Raw genomic sequence first — 15,781 nt, forward strand, 5'->3', positions numbered from 1 at the left:
ACTACAGTTCTTCGATAACCATCACAATGGCACAGAAAAAGTACGTTTTCGGCAGCATGAATCGCGTTCCCTTCTAACTCCAGGTTCAAAGCGTGTCTTTTTGGTATGTATAAATCTCCTCCTCTCGTGAACTTTTGCTAACCTCAGACATGGACGGTACCATCATTAATACCGAGGATATTTACACTCTCGCTGCCACGGAAATGCTCTCGAGATATGGGAAGGGCCCCTTGACATGGGACATTAAACTTCATCTCCAAGGACTTCCAGGTCCTCAGGCTTCGAAAAGGTTGCTCGAGCACTATGGTCTCGACATTGCGCCTGAAGATTGGATGGCCGAAACTTTCCGTGTGCAAGAAACATTGTGGGACCGCTCTGAATTTTTGCCTGGCGCCCTTGAGTTGCTCCAGTACTTGAAGGAGAAAGAGATCCCCATTGCTCTCGGAACATCTTCCAACGCAAAGAGTTTTGACAAGAAAACCAAACATCTTCAGCACGGGTTTCAGTTATTCGGCAAACACGTCGTCACCGGCGATGATCCTCGGATTCCTCCAGGAAGAGGAAAACCGCAACCCGACATCTGGCTAGTGTGCTTGGAAAGTCTTAACAAAGAAAGAGAAGCTCAGGGCCAGGAGCCCATTGATATCGAAGACTGCTTGGTGTTCGAAGATGGGATTCCTGGAGTAATTTCTGGAATCAACTCCAAGGCCACGGTGGTTTGGATTCCCCACCCAGAGGCGCTCAAAGAGTTGAATGGAAAAGAGGCCGAGATTATCGGCGACCACCACTTGCTTGATTCTCTCGAGTCGTTTGACAAGGCCTATTTTGGGCTTTGAAGAAATCCACAAGATATAGATGTTTTCATAGATACTGAGCTCAGCTCGTGATGGGATTTGAAGTGTTTATTAAACAATTCGATTTTCTTGCCGTGGATTAGAAGATTAAGGTCAATATTCAAGGTCCAAAGTACTTCAAGAGTATACGGATTGGATATTACATTGAAGTAATAAGAAGTAAGTAAAGTATGTAAAAAGTATGTAGAATTTACAGGATACTGAAGCACAAGCTTGTTAAACAATACTCAAAACTTAAATTCTCAGTATGCCACCTTAAATATCGAAATAATTGGCTCTGGGAAGCATTACAAATCTGAATCGTTAGGATTGTTTTCTAATTTATTCCAACCCAGCATTTTAGCCCCATTAATGACTCGTTTGCATATACTCTTTCAAGTCTCAATCGGTCTAATGTGCACCTTAGTAGAAATATCTAGCGCACCACATTGCCATATCCAAGCAAAGAATGATAGGGACAGACTCCTATCGCATTTCCATTGAACTAAATACAAACCAGAGTCAACAAAGCGAATCGGATTACAGACACTCGCCAATTTCCGTCACCGTGATCGATAATCCAATGGAAAACCTAGCGCCGTACCAGAATCCACCCGAACCATTGAAAGCCCGTTCGCTCGGAAACGGGGTGATTCGGCTCTTTCGGGATTTTGAGGACTCAGAACAGTGTGACCCGCTAAGGTCGGACCCACTTTCAAACGAAGGCGATGATACCATGCTCTCTATCATAGCTTTACCCACATACTTCACCGCCACGGATGTTTTAGGATACATTGGAGATTACTACATGGAGTATGTGACACACATTCGGATTTTGAAGAGCGAAAAACCCAACAGGTTCTTGGTTTTGATCAAGTTCAAAGATCTAGTGAAGGCGGCCGAGTTCCAATACCATTACGACGGGAAGCAGTTCAACTCTATGGAACCAGAAACGTGTCACGTTGTGTTTGTCAAATCTGTGGTGTTCGAGCCCGAGTCTCAAGAATCTGGCGAAAACGATATGCTCATCCCATTTCTTCTTCGTGACCCATTCACAAGTTCTGCCACCTCGAGCCCCTCTTCTTCCAGCCCCAGTGCTTTTGAGGACGAAGCGAATCCTATAGAACTTCCAACATGCCCCGTGTGTCTTGAAAGACTAGACTACGAGATCACTGGTCTTCTCACCATCCCCTGCCAGCATACTTTCCATTGCCTGTGCCTCTCCAAATGGAAAGACGATACATGTCCCGTTTGTCGCTACACCAATAATGTGTCCAATCTCAAAATCAGACGCTCCGTTAGGCGTCTTCTGCAAATCAACTCTCGAATGCAACAGCAACAGCAATTGTCTCAGCAGCAAATACCTGAAAACACTCTGGAAGTGACCGAACAATGTATGGGTTGCTCAGCTTCGACAAACTTGTGGGTTTGCTTGGTATGTGGAAACGTTGGCTGTAGCAGATATGCCCCAGAACAACACTCTTTGAAACATTTTGTTGAAACAGGCCATTGCTTTGCTATGGAATTAACCACATCTCGTGTGTGGGATTACGCCGGTGACAATTATGTGCACCGGCTCATAGCGAATGAGGCTGATGGAAAAATCGTGGAGTTACCCGAGAAGGGCTCTTCAGAAGAAACGAAAAGCAAAAGTGAGAGCGCAGGTTTGGAATACTCCGACTTGCTCATGAGCCAGTTGATCAGCCAAAAGGAATACTATGAATTGTTGCTCAACGAAAAGGATCGTACAGGGGAGCTTCGTCTGCGGCGAGGTTCTTCTATCGCGGAAGGGAAAAGAGTCAGTGAATTGGAAGAAAAGGTGGCTGAATTGTCTGAAAAATTTACAAAGCTTACCACAAATGTTGTGCCGGCATTGAAGCAGAAGATTGACATGAAAGACACCTCTCTTCGCATAGCAGCAAAAGAATTGTCGGAGCTAAATGCACTAAATGAAGGTCTTTCGAACAAAGTGGAGTATTTGACGAAGGAGAATGCAGAACTCAAGGCGCAAAATGAAGATTTGTCTGAACAGGTCAAAGATCTCATGTTCTACTTGGAATCGCAGGAGAAGTTCAAAGACCAGCCAGAGGAGGTGAGAGAAGGTACAATTGTGATGCAACCGGCCAAGGGAAAGAAGAAAAAAAACAAGCGCTGAAGAGGTATTAAAATGGTTAGTTATGATAATCAGCTATATCCATATAGGCCATCTCAAGCTAAAGCATATGGATTGTGTATATAAATAATGGAAGGGTACGGAGAAAATTGGTTGGCGTAGGTTAAGTGAGGATCTTTGTTCAGGGATTTAGTCATCTAAAAAATGGTCTAGTTCTTCAAAGATTGTGAATAATTTCTTCGCCTGATATGTTTCGAACATAGATGCGCACATACATAGGCTAGAGTAGAGAGACTTTAATACACTATAAAAGCTATTTTCTCTGCTCTGTGCCACATGGTAAAAAAAGAATCACCAAGAAATATGACCCAAGCAGGTATGATTACTGAAGGAACAGCGTATTATCCCCGCAAATAGTGCAAGAGTTGGAGGTACAGGCTTGTGCCAATTTTCCATATCAGACTACGTTGAAAAGTGTTCTGATCCAACAAGTATTTGAAAATTCATTAGCTCAATCATGTAGATTTTTCCAAACTGATATTTAAAATAACGTTCATCCGGCTTCCCTTTGATTTTTATGATGATCCATCTAATCTACCGCATCGGCCTGTCCTGCGCACACCATATAGTGCGATGAGTAGTCTGTACATTTTTTTTTCTTCACACTAAAACATCTCCGCTACGAAAATGGACTCATCCTCAAAGTCTGTGCTCAGCAGCAGCGAGGTTGCGTTCCCCAGAGGAGGAGGATCTGTGTTGACGCCGTTGGAGATGAAAACCATCTCTAACAAGGCCACAGAAGATGTTTTGTTCGAACAGGCCCAAGCCAGCAAAAGATCTGGCGGCTCGACGTCACATCCAGCCAAAAAGCGGAAAAAGCAAAGCAAGACGCCCGTGTCCAAGACGGAGACAGAGGAAAAGGGCATTTCCGTCGACCACATGACGCTCAAAAACTTGATCCCCGGATGCGAGGTGTTGGGTCAGATTGTGAGGGTCGACAAGATGGACTTGGTTTTGGCCATCACAGATAACTTGGTGGGCCGTGTTCCTATAACCGCCATCGGCGCAGAGATTTCTGCCATGCTTGAAAAATACGAGGCTGCCATGGACTCTTCTGACGAGGAAGACGACGAGCCAACACAAAGCTTTGCCCCAGAATTCCCCAAATTGGCATCGCTTTTCGAGCCGGGCCAGTGGCTCCGTGCCATTGTGACGCCTACGCCCGAGGGACAAAGAGGCCTTCATCTTTCTATCGCTCCTTCCGATGTCAATGCTTCGATGGAATCCGACGACTTTACGCCGGGAAACATTGTTCAGGCGTCCGTCAAGTCCATTGAAGACCACGGTGTAGTTTTGAATCTCGGTGTTGGCAAGCTCTCTGGATTTTTGTCCAAGAAGGAATTGAAGAAAGCTGACATTCCCCTCCTGTCCTTCACTGTGGGTAAAGTCATTCTCACATCTGTCGCCAGCGCTGATGCCAGAACTGTGTCCTTGAGACCAGCAGAAAAGGAAAACGTCTCCAAGAAAACTGTCGTCACAACCATCAGCTCCATCGATGCCGTCCATCCAGGTACGCTCGTCAATGCCATTATTGCCGAGTTGTCCGACGATGGTGTTGCAGCAAGATTGTTCGGTATGGTCGATGCATCCTTTACGCTTCCGCAAGTTGAAGAGTATGCGCTTGAGAAGTTGAAGAACTCTTTTGGTATCGGCTCCACAGTCAGAGCGAGAATTATCGGTACGTTATTGCAAAATGGAACAAAGAAGTTCATTTTGTCCAGAGCTACTGCTCCTCTTGCCTTACAGCCAGAGTTGGATTCTTCTGCTTTGGAAGCCTTCCCTGTCGGTTTCATTTTCGACTCGGGCATTGAAGTCGTGGGCGCAGACTCCGATTTCATCTACCTTTCTACAGGCTCACATATGGCCCAGGTTCACAAGTCGCAAGTGGATCCAGAGTTGGATCCTAACATGAACTATCCTGTTGGATCGAAACACAACGCAAGAGTTTTGGGCTACAACAGAATCGACAACTTGTTGGTTGTGACGCTCAATCCAAAGTTGATCGCCTCCAAATTTGTCTCTGCAGATGACGTCCCAGTTGGTGAATACATTCCTTCTGTGGAGATCATCAAGATTTTGGACGAGGCCAAGGGCATGATTGTCAAGATTTTTGGCGATTTCGAGGCTTTGGTTCCGGCTAACCACATGTCCGACATCAAGTTGGTGTACCCAGAAAGAAAGTTCAAAGTTGGGGGTAAAGTGAAGGGCAGAGTCTTGTACAAGAACGGAAAGAAATTATTTGTCACGTTACGGAAAAGTTTAGTCAACATGGAAGATGATGCCATTGTCAGCGATATCGAAAACGTTGTTGTCGGTTTCAAAACCACGGCTATTGTCGACAGATTTGTTCCCGGTGGTGCTTTGGTCACTTTCTTTGGTAAATTGAGAGCATACTTGCCTAAAAGCGAAATTTCCGAAACTTTTGTTGAGGAAGCCAAAGACTACTTGAAATTGGGCCAAGCTGTCACCGTGAGAATTTTGAGTGTCAATGCAGAGGAAAACAAGATTTCGGTGACTTTGCGTCAATCGACTGAACTCAGTAATAAGCAAATTGAGCATCTTGAGCTGATTTCTATCGGAAGAACCCTTGTTGAAGCTAACATTGTGGAGAAAACCAAAGAAGCTGTCATTATCGAACTAGAAGGCTCCAACTTGCGCGGTGTTATTAGCACAAACCATCTTTCTGATGGAAACTACGAAGAAAACAGAATCATTTACAAAAACCTAGAGATTGGCGGTCTGATTGAAGTTCTTGTTCTTGAGAAAGATATTCGTGCCAGAACTGTGATTGCATCTGCCAAAAAGTCGTTGATTACAGCAGCTAGAACTGAAACATTACCCGTGCATTATGAAGACATTCATGTCGGTTCTATGGTTCCAGGTTACATCAAGTCTGTCACTAACTTGGGTCTTTTCGTTTCTTTTGGTGGCCGTTTGACTGGTTTGGTATTGGCCAAGAATGCTACTAACGATCCTACTGAGGACTTGTCCAGCAAATTCTACAAGAACCAATCCGTTGTGTGTGATGTCATAAAAACAGACGATGACAACAAGAGATTTTTGTTGTCGCTCACAAGCAGTGATAGTGCAGGTGCATTCGAATCCTCCAAATTATCCAATCCTGTGGATGCTCAAATGAAGTCGAAAACCGACTATGCTGTTGGAGTTTCTACTTTTGGTGTCATTGATTCGATAGAGCCAGGCTACTTGAAAATCCGTTTGGCAGACAATTTGGAAGGAAGAGTTGAAGCCAACCAATGCATCCGCTCGTGGAAATCTATCAAAGACCCAAAGAATCCTCTTGCGTCTTTCACTGTGGGAGAAAAAGTCCCAGTGAAAGTGTTGGGTACCTACGACTACAAATGGCATTCGTTTACGACCGCCGCTGCATTCAAGAAGACGACAGTATTGAGTTTGACTACCGCAAAGGATCAGTTGAAGAGCAAATCCCCTTACAAACCAGATCAATTGTCTGACATTACTGTGGGTTCTGAATATGTCGTTTACATCGAGAGATTCCACAATGGAACAGCTAAAGTCTCCTTAACTCCTAGCATCAAGGGCGAAATTTCCGTGTACAATCTCTCGGACGATATGTCAAAGTACTCCAATTTTGACGAGTCCTTCCCCTTGGGAACTGCATTGAAAGCCAACGTGATTGGTATTGACTTCGAACATGGAATGGTCAAGTTGTCTGCAAGAAAACAAAACCTCACCTCTTTCACTCAGCTCAAAGTTGGTGATCAATACCCAGCAAAGGTTTTTAAAGTCACAAAGTCGTTTGTTTTGGTTGAACTAGCTCCAGGTCTTGTTGGATACTCTTACATTACAGATGCTTTGGATGACTACGATCTTAAGTTGGAAGAAACCTATCACATCAACCAGCCCGTGGCTGTGACCATCACTGAAACTCTTGAAAACGAGGGAAAATTCAGTGTCAGCTTGAGAAACGAGAAAACAGCAAAGGACAAACCAGTCAACTCCATCAGCGAACTCCATCGTGGAGACGTTGTGAAAGGATTTATCAAGGCTATAAATAACGCTGGTCTTTATGTTTCTTTGGGAAGAGACTTGTTCGCCTTAGTTCCTGTCAGTAACATTTCAGACGCTTTCTTGGTTGACTGGAAGAAATTCTTCAAGCCATTCCAAAGCATAGTTGGTAAGATTGTTCAATGTAAGGTTGAAGGTCGTATCACCATGACGTTGAAAGAAAGTGAACTTAATGGCCACTTGGCTGACTACAAAACTTTCGATGAATTGGAAATCGGCGAGATTTACGATGGTACCGTTAAAAAAGTTGCTGATTATGGTGTTTTTGTGAAATTGGACGGCACTGCTGTTGATGGATTGTGCCATCGTTCTGAAATTGCTGACAACCAAGTCGAAAACGCTGCCGCTTTGTTTGCTGAAGGTGACAGAGTTAAGGTGAAGATCCTCAAAATCTTCAAGGACAAGAAGCAACTTTCTTTGGGTATGAAAGCTTCTTACTTCACGGAAGCTGATGAGAACTCCGATGATGTGGAAATGGCTGAAGCTCTGGATGACGATGACGAAGAGGAAGTCAACTCTGAAGACGAAGTTATGGCTGAAGGTTTCAGCGATAATGACCAGAGTTCAGACTCTGAAGATGAAGAAGAAGAGTCCGCTAAAGAGGGAACAGATGCTGCTCCAACTGGCTTGAGTGGATTGTCTACTAACGGTTTCGATTGGACAGCTTCTATTTTGGACCAAGCCGAGGACAATGAATCTTCATCAGATGAAGATGAAGACTTCACCGAATCCCACAAGAAGAGAAAGAGAAAGGGAAAGAAGAACGTCGAAGATAAGACAAGCGAAATCAACGCCAGAGCTCCAGAGTCCGTGCAAGATTTCGAACGTATGATCATCGGTAACCCCGACTCCTCCGTTCTTTGGATGAACTACATGTCTTTCCAGTTGCAATTGGGTGAGATTGACAAATCAAGGGAAATTGCCGAAAGAGCTTTGAAAACCATTAACTACCGTGAAGAGCAGGAAAAGATGAATATTTGGATTGCTATTCTCAACTTGGAAAACACTTTTGGCTCGGAAGAATCTTTGGACGCGGCTTTCAAGCGTGCTGTTCAGCACATGGATTCCTTGACCATGCACCAGAAGTTGATTGGAATTTACCAATTGTCCGAGAAGTTCGACAAGGCAGACGAGTTGTACAGAGTGATGACCAAAAAGTTTGCTAAGAACGTCAATGTGTGGGTCCTGTTTGGCTCTTCTTTGATGGACAGGAAATTGTTTGACGATGCACACGAACTTTTGGCTCGTGCTTTGCAATCGTTGCCAAAATCCAGCCACATTGATGTGGTAAGAAAGTTTGCACAGCTCGAATTTGCCAAGGGTGATCCTGAACAGGGCAGATCTTTGTTTGAAGGTTTGGTTACTGACGCTCCAAAGAGAATTGACTTGTGGAACGTCTACATTGATCAAGAAATCAAGCAAGGTGACAGAGAAAAGATTGTTCTGTTGTTTGAGAGAGTTGTTACGAAGAAACTTTCGAGAAAGCAAGCCAAGTTTTTCTTCTCCAAGTGGCTTGGATACGAAGAAGAACATGGAAGTGAACAGTCTGCTTCTCGTGTTAAGGCTCTTGCGGTGGAGTATGTCCAATCACAATCCAAGGATGAGGAATGATTTCTGTTTGTACTTTAGATACCGTTCTTGACAATGCTAGTCTAGAAGTCGTGTATAATTTTTTCATTAAGAATGCATAGATGTTTTACTATTTAGTAGGATTCCCAGTTTACCTCGGGGAAAAGCTCCAACAAAAAGGTATCCAAAATCTCAAAAAGTAAGTTCTTATTCAAATAATCATTTTGGACCATTTCGAAAAATGTTTCACATGCTTGATTGGCGCATCTTGAACCAAAGATTTTCGAACATGTTTCATTAGTGAACACTCGTAAAACAAACAATGCTTCTTGTCTGGTTGAAGCCTGTTCTACTTTTGTTCTAAGTTGTGGAGATTCTCTGAACTTTCCATTTGGAAAAAGCATACTCTTTAACAAATTGAGGACGTCCAAGACCCTTTCTTCCAGCTTAGCATTAAGTTCAACTTGTTGCGTAATCGTTCTCTCTATGGTACTTCCTAGAACTTGCTGTAATATAACTAAAAGAGCTCTTCCCCTCAACCATGTTTTAGAATTTCCCAAATCAAAAACCGTCATCAAGAAATCTGATATGGGCTTCACAAATGGCACCCGACCGGTTGCATTTTTTTCATTCTCATCAAACTGTCTCAACTCTCTTTCCATTTCTTGAATATTTTCTAAGATCTCTTTATTGGTGGACCCATCCACAATTTCAGCCAGGGAACTGGGGACGCGTCTGTTGATTCCTGAGTCACCATAAAACTTATTAAGCACAGAATCAAGACTTTTTTTGGGATTATTAGTCTGATTCGTGTTTCCGAGGCTGAAATTCTCAGATGATAAAAAGGATCGGAATGCTGGGTCGGAACAAACCTCAGGAATCTGCAAGAGCTCATGTAGATAATTCTGCAAAATAGGTTTTCGTGATTCAACCTGTTGACGTTTTTGGAAATTAAGCATCTGAACGCTCTTCTTCGGAAATTTGATATTCGATACCTGGGGACACCTCTTTTTTAAATATTCGTTAAGACGATAGAACTGGCTAAATCTTCTGGCAACGACCCAACCAGCCACAATCTGGTCGGGATCTTCGCTTGAATATTTTTGAACCTCAATAATGTACAACACATATTTGGTGCTTTCATCATTACCAAAAATACACGATTGAATGTTCACACGGGATTTTCCGTACAAACTGTTTTCGTTTTCTTGCACAATAAATTGTTGTTTCTGCATCTCCTTCGATTTCATTTCCCTTTCAAGACTCAATTTCGAACGCCGGAGAACTTTGAGCTCTCCAACATTATTTGTCAATTCGGCTTTTCTCAATAAAGATGACAAGATAACGTCTTGCTCTGCCAAGTTCTCTAATGTTTGGTCCAAAGTTCGGATTTGCTCCGCCAAGCTTAAATCTCCTGGTGCTGCCAAGATGATCTCCAGAGAATTTAAATTCGACTCCAGATTATCCAGAGGCAGTTCTGCCGAATCAGAATGAATGGATTCCTCTTCGGAGTCCGCATCGCTATTGTTCTCAAACAATGTAGACATGCGGTTCTTTTCAGATGTACTTAAATCGAAGCCTGAAAATGACAAGTTTTTCTCGTGAGGGCCATTGCTTTCTCCAAAAAGAGACTGGATATCCAGGTTTTTCGAAGAGGACGCCATTATTCTTTCAAACGCATTTTCAACAGCTTCAACCGTTTTATTGTTCACATTAGAAGGTGCCTGGTTAGAAGAGCTTTTTATGTTGGAGAAGGACATGGATGGTTCCCTTTTCACATGAGCGGATTGTTTGAATATACTTATATCCACATCGCCAAATCTTTCTGACTTCTTGAAGTGAGGAAAATGCAACTGTTGCATATGTATGAAAAGATCAGACTGGATCTCAAAAAGCGCTTTGCGTGCTTCTTGGTAGAGTTGTGGTTTTTGGGTACTGGAGTCGGAGCATTTCACATACAGTTCGACTATTTTGCACAATTCTGGACGAATCGGCAATGCTGGGTTGATGAAGTAAGTCTGGTAAATGTGTCTAATGTCATCTTTGTTGGAAAATTCCAACAATAGAGGGACTTGTGTAGAATCCGAATCTTCCAACGGAGCTTTCATCAAGTCAATATCATGCCACATGTCTATATCACACTCGTGCTTTTCCTGCCGTAGATATTCTCTAAAGACGGCAGAAAGCTTTGGCTGACTAAGAATTGATTCCAAAGATATTCTTTCATCGGAGCTCGACGCTAGTCTAGAATCCACGGCTTTTGCGATTATAGCTAGTTGAGAAAGGTCTGTAGAGTCTAAGGAATAATTTGACTGCCTATTTTTGATCTGGGCCTTGATTCTTTCCAACTCGTCTCTCGTTTCAATGGATTTGATGTAATTTAGCCATTGTTTAACATCCACATCTGTAAGAGACTTTGCAAGTAGAGGAGCGGCTTTCCTATCCATTTGCATTGTATGTTGCTCCAATGCTGCTCGAAGTTTCTTCACTTGATCTCTGTGTTGCAAGTTATCGCCTATAAGTTTGACAATCATCTGATTGAAAAAGTCTCCTTCGCTCACCATCTCAAACACGTTGGTCAAAACTGTGCAAGAGAGTATTTCTCTAAGCAAAGATAAGATCACTTTGTTGTTGTTTTCCTTTTCTGAGAGAAGAAGAGGGAGGAACTTCAGAACGGTACTTCTAAAGTAGTTTTTCTCCTTCACTCTGGGGCCTGGAAGCAGCATGGAAACTCCTCGATGTATCCTTTCTGCGGGAAAAACCGAAGCGACACGAAGCTTACTTTCAATTGAATAGGAAGATCCATGTTTTTGCTGTATCGCCACAAAGTCGGCGTAGTGCCTTGAGATTAAAGGGAGGATGGAGAAAACAAGAAAGCTAGGCACATCCAATCTTGCTAGCCTTGTTTTCAAGTTGAGAATAACGTGCCGTAGTTCTAGCTGGACCGAGTCCGTAAATAAAGTGTCGTCAGATACCTTGCAAAACCACAGACTGACAAACTGATCAACGATCAAATTGACCAATTCTTGAAGAGACTCCGAAACCAAAAACGAGTCGGGAAACATCAGCGACAGAATATCCTCCTGATCAATGCAAAGATCCGAGCACTGCTCCTGCCACATAGACTCATCTAAGAATTTGAATCTCCTTGGTTCATTGTGCTCGGTTATTCTGCGGTGTTGAATCTTGGATAGGGCATAGATGAGATAGCAAAAAAAAGCACCGGAAAGGAGAATAAACTGGACTGAGACAAGTTTCACAAGAGCTATTATAAGGGCCAAGCGCCATAGTAGGGTTATCAAGCCATTCTTTTCTTTCACAGGACCAGCCATGCTTGTTCGGAAGGCCTATGGTGGAGGAATATCACCGTGCAGGTTTACTGTTATCGTTATATTATCAATGCTTATGTACAATGAGGCTACTTTTTCGACCGTTTGGAAGAGGACGTTTTCTCTTGTAGTTTTCTTTTCTTGGACGAAGGCTTATCCGATGATGTGTGTTTGGAATTTTGTGTGGTTGACTTGTCATTCAGTTTCTCTTTCGAAGACAGTTCCGATTTCGTTTTAGTTTTCTGTTTTTCTTTTTTGGAGTCTGTTTCTACCAGGATTTTGTCTGTGTCCTTCTTGCTCCGTTTCGTCTTGTCTTTCGTGTCCTTCTTGTCTTTCTTATCTTTCTTTTCTCTCGTTTCCTTCTTCTCTTTCTTTTCCTTCTTGTCTTTCTTCTCTTTCGTTTCCTTCTTCTCTCTCGCTTCTTTCTTCTCCTTCTTGTCTTTCGTTTCCTTCTTCTCTTTTTTATCCTTCTTCTCTTTCTTGTCCTTCTTCTCTTTCTTTTCCTTCTTCTCCTTCTTCTCTTTCTTGTCCTTTTCCCCCAATTTCATCCTTTTCAGAACAACCTCAATCACTTCCGTGGCCTCTAAGGTCACGCTCTTCACATTCACATTATCTGTTCTGCCGACTGTGCCCGCCAATCCTTCTCCTTTGATGAACATTTTGTATAATGGTGAGGCTGATCTCCGAACAGTTTCAACTACTCCAGCATCGTTCTTGTCAAAACTCACGCCCTTTGAGCTGTTATTCACCTCCAAGTTCTTAAGCTGGCCGTCAAAAAGCCTTTCCCACCACATATCGGCATCGTTGCCGTCTGATCCAAGCCCTTTGGTATCTTTCTTATGCTTCACGAGAATAGGTTTTTTGATTCCACCCTTTTGGAGCGCCTCGCCATCTTTCCAGCCGAGATTTTGCAAGTACAACCGAGCATCCATATTCAGCGGCCTTTCTGCGTTTTATGGTTTTGGGTTTTGGAAACTGATTGTCCCACTGGAATCTGCTTCTACTATCTCTAGGCTAATGCTCATCTCGCACTTTTTGGCGTGGCATTCTCTGCACAGGAAGAAGCTGTCTCACTATTGACATTATCTTTCTGGAAATCTGTTTGGATGAATTTTGCTAACTCGTCTGAGGTAGCCGAGTATCTCATCAGAAAGTATCTGCTGAATCCGCTCGATGTGTTGGGCTTCGCTGATGTGTGGACTTATGCACAAGAAAATGGGTTTCTGATGCTTCCGCTTTGGAAGATAAAACACCAGTTTCTGGCCTTGACGCAAAAGGATGTCCAAGATTGGGAGAAATGCATCGTGGCAGAAATCACAGATCCATCCTTGCAGAACGAGGAATTGAAGTACATGGCAGAGATAGTGTCGCAGAAGTATCCGACCCCACATAACTATCTAAGACGATTTTCGCTTTGCGGAAATGACGAAGGCACCGTACTTCAAGCATATAAAGTTGCTGGTTGTGATTTCCTCTACGGCCAATTGATCTGGGATAGACTTTCCTCCCTCCCACTGTTGCAGAACGACACACAATCCATGACCAAAATGTACCTTTCTCGCCTCCAGACTCCACATAAGCAACTCCAACAAACATACGACGATTTTTCTTCTTGGGTCTCCTCAAAGATTCCTGACCAGTATACTGCTCAACTTCGGGAAGCAAGCCGAATCGTGAAAAGTACCGAGCGGAAAATGAGATACTACGAAGAATTTGAGTCTTCGCTTGCGCAAAATCCAGCGGATTCGTCCACTTGGTGCAACTACATTGAACAGGTGGCGAAATACTCCTCGCCAGATGATTCTTTCCATCCCATCACTCAAATCTTTCTTCGTTCTTTGTTTTCAGGCGCATGTAAGGTAGGAACCTTAGAATGGACTCTGGTATGGGTCACATACTTGAAAAAATCAGAAAACAGACCGAACTCTTATCGGCCATTATGGTGCTTGGAATTTCTCAGGACATACCCACATGATGTTCAGCCGTATAATATGCTATTAAGAGGATTAGATATTGACAATGAGGTTGATGTGATTTCGAACCTGGTCAAACTAAGTCATTGCGTTGTGCCCGAAGACTATGCAAACTGGAAAGAACTAGCGATGAACATTCTTTCGAAGCAATTTAGTGCCTTCAGAGAAGACGCTGCAAGAAAAGACAAATTGCTCCATGATATCGAATATTTTGCTTTACTTGCAGCTGAACATTCAGACACATACCATGAGGTGGTTAAACTTAGTGTTCAGTTTTTGGAGTTTTTGGGCGACGAAGAATCACTAAAACTTGCGACTAAAATCGTGACAGAAACGTTTGAAAACTTTGCATCTCAAGCACGAATCTGGATATACTCGTTGAAGTTTTTCAACAAGCGTGGTCGTTCGAAACATGTTGAGAAGCTTTTAAAGCTATGGCCCGAAGACGCTGTGGAGATTGATGATTTGGATTATTTTTTGCGTGAAATACTTATGTTTTACCGTGTTTATGGTGATTTTTCGTCTTACATGAAGGCTTCAGACCAAGCTGAGGAAATCCAGAAACAACTCATGGGCAAAAAAGATATCCCAGACTCCACAGTTGAAGTGGAACCCAAAAGACAGCGCACAGAAAAACCTAAAGGAGAAGAACATCGCAACAGAGAACAATTTCGTATCAAGATCTCGTCTATTCCTAAGTGGACGACGGAATCAGATATTTTTGCGTTTCTAGATGGATACGGAAACCCCGTGAGTGTCCAGATTGACAATGATCAAGAATATGCTATAGTGGAACTATCTTCAGAAGCAGAAGTGTTATCATGTCTCACGAGAGATCATAAAACAGTGCATGGAGCAGAAGTGAGAGTTTTCCGTATTTTTGGTAATACCGTTTGGATCACTAATTATCCACTGACATTCAGTCCTGCTGATGTTGAGAAAATGATAGAGGGTACTGGTTTAAAGCCTCTTAACGTACGTTTTCCGGTGCAAAATGACAATAAACAAAGACGGTTTTGCTATGCTGATTTTGGCAGTAGCGAAGATGCCCAAGCTGTGAGAAATTCACTTCATGAAAAGCAAATCGGCAGTTTCTGCGTTCAGGCCGAAATCTCCAACCCGTCTCTCAAAAGAGACAGACGGAAACCTCCGGTGTCACGGCAAGTCTATGTTCACAACTTGAACTTCAAAGAAACAGACGAGAGTCATCTTCATGCGTTTTTCTCGAAGTTTGGAGATGTGGAGTCGGTGAAAATGCCACTTAGTGCAAAGAACAGAGATCAAGGTTTACAGAACAACGGGTTTGCGTTTGTGACTTTCATAACTGAGGCTGGAGCAAATGAAGCGATCAAGTTGGGTGGAGCCGATTTAGATAACAGGCGGATCGAGATATCAGCCGTTAAGTCGAAACAAAATGTGCATAAGGCTACACATTTTGATAAAGACGCTACTGTCAGTGTCCACAATGTCAATGAGATCGTCACTGAAGACTGTCTAAAAGCTTTTCTAGAGAGTAAAGTTGGGCCAGTGGCCAAGTCACAACTTTTGCCGAGCCAGAAAGGAGCTTTGGTCCAATTTACGCTGGTCGCTGATGCCGGCAAAGCTTCCATTCTTTTAGACGGTTCAGAGTACGAAGGGAACATAATCCATATTGGCGAGATGCTGGACTTTAGTTGGGCAAAAGAGAGCGCAAAAGCAAAAGAAGTGCCCAAAGATCAATCTTCGAGCCTGAAACCAAGCATGGTCCCACCCATGCTTCTTCGAAAGCGCAGAATGTAGTGTAATAACTATGAAAGCTTTTGTAAGCAGTGTGTCGTTTTTATTTAACTTACGGATAGCCAATCAGGAATCATA

At 43.1% G+C, this 15,781-nt stretch overlaps 6 protein-coding genes across 6 annotated transcripts; 4 read left to right on the forward strand and 2 right to left on the reverse strand. All coding sequences in view use genetic code 12, as the record gives it.

Moving 5' to 3' along the window:
- Positions 1-149: 149 nt before the first annotated feature.
- Positions 150-836, forward strand: FOB63_000616 (Haloacid dehalogenase-like hydrolase family protein; the record flags this gene model as incomplete). Its single annotated transcript, XM_002619452.2, has 1 exon — positions 150-836. One exon carries the CDS (start codon positions 150-152, stop codon positions 834-836), a length of 687 nt encoding a protein of 228 aa, XP_002619498.1.
- A 466-nt stretch (positions 837-1,302) lies between these two features.
- On the forward strand, positions 1,303-2,988 carry FOB63_000617 (uncharacterized protein; the record flags this gene model as incomplete). The annotated part of the gene is made up of 1 exon (XM_002619453.2): positions 1,303-2,988. One exon carries the CDS (start codon positions 1,303-1,305, stop codon positions 2,986-2,988), a length of 1,686 nt encoding a protein of 561 aa, XP_002619499.2.
- Positions 2,989-3,633: 645 nt separating this feature from the next.
- On the forward strand, positions 3,634-8,667 carry FOB63_000618 (uncharacterized protein; the record flags this gene model as incomplete). The annotated part of the gene is made up of 1 exon (XM_002619454.2): positions 3,634-8,667. The coding sequence occupies one exon, from the start codon at positions 3,634-3,636 to the stop codon at positions 8,665-8,667; it is 5,034 nt and encodes a 1,677-aa protein (XP_002619500.2).
- A 92-nt stretch (positions 8,668-8,759) lies between these two features.
- Positions 8,760-11,957, reverse strand: FOB63_000619 (uncharacterized protein; the record flags this gene model as incomplete). The annotated part of the gene is made up of 1 exon (XM_002619457.2): positions 8,760-11,957. The coding sequence occupies one exon, from the start codon at positions 11,955-11,957 to the stop codon at positions 8,760-8,762; it is 3,198 nt and encodes a 1,065-aa protein (XP_002619503.2).
- Positions 11,958-12,043: 86 nt separating this feature from the next.
- Positions 12,044-12,886, reverse strand: FOB63_000620 (uncharacterized protein; the record flags this gene model as incomplete). The annotated part of the gene is made up of 1 exon (XM_002619458.2): positions 12,044-12,886. The coding sequence occupies one exon, from the start codon at positions 12,884-12,886 to the stop codon at positions 12,044-12,046; it is 843 nt and encodes a 280-aa protein (XP_002619504.2).
- Positions 12,887-13,060: 174 nt separating this feature from the next.
- Positions 13,061-15,706, forward strand: FOB63_000621 (U6 snRNP complex subunit; the record flags this gene model as incomplete). Its single annotated transcript, XM_002619459.2, has 1 exon — positions 13,061-15,706. The coding sequence occupies one exon, from the start codon at positions 13,061-13,063 to the stop codon at positions 15,704-15,706; it is 2,646 nt and encodes an 881-aa protein (XP_002619505.2).
- Between the last annotated feature and the right edge of the window lie 75 nt (positions 15,707-15,781).

The sequence above is a fragment of the Clavispora lusitaniae genome (genome assembly GCF_014636115.1).
Source record: "Clavispora lusitaniae strain FDAARGOS_655 chromosome Unknown tig00000003_pilon, whole genome shotgun sequence".
Classification (NCBI taxonomy): Eukaryota; Fungi; Ascomycota; class Pichiomycetes; order Serinales; family Metschnikowiaceae; genus Clavispora; species Clavispora lusitaniae.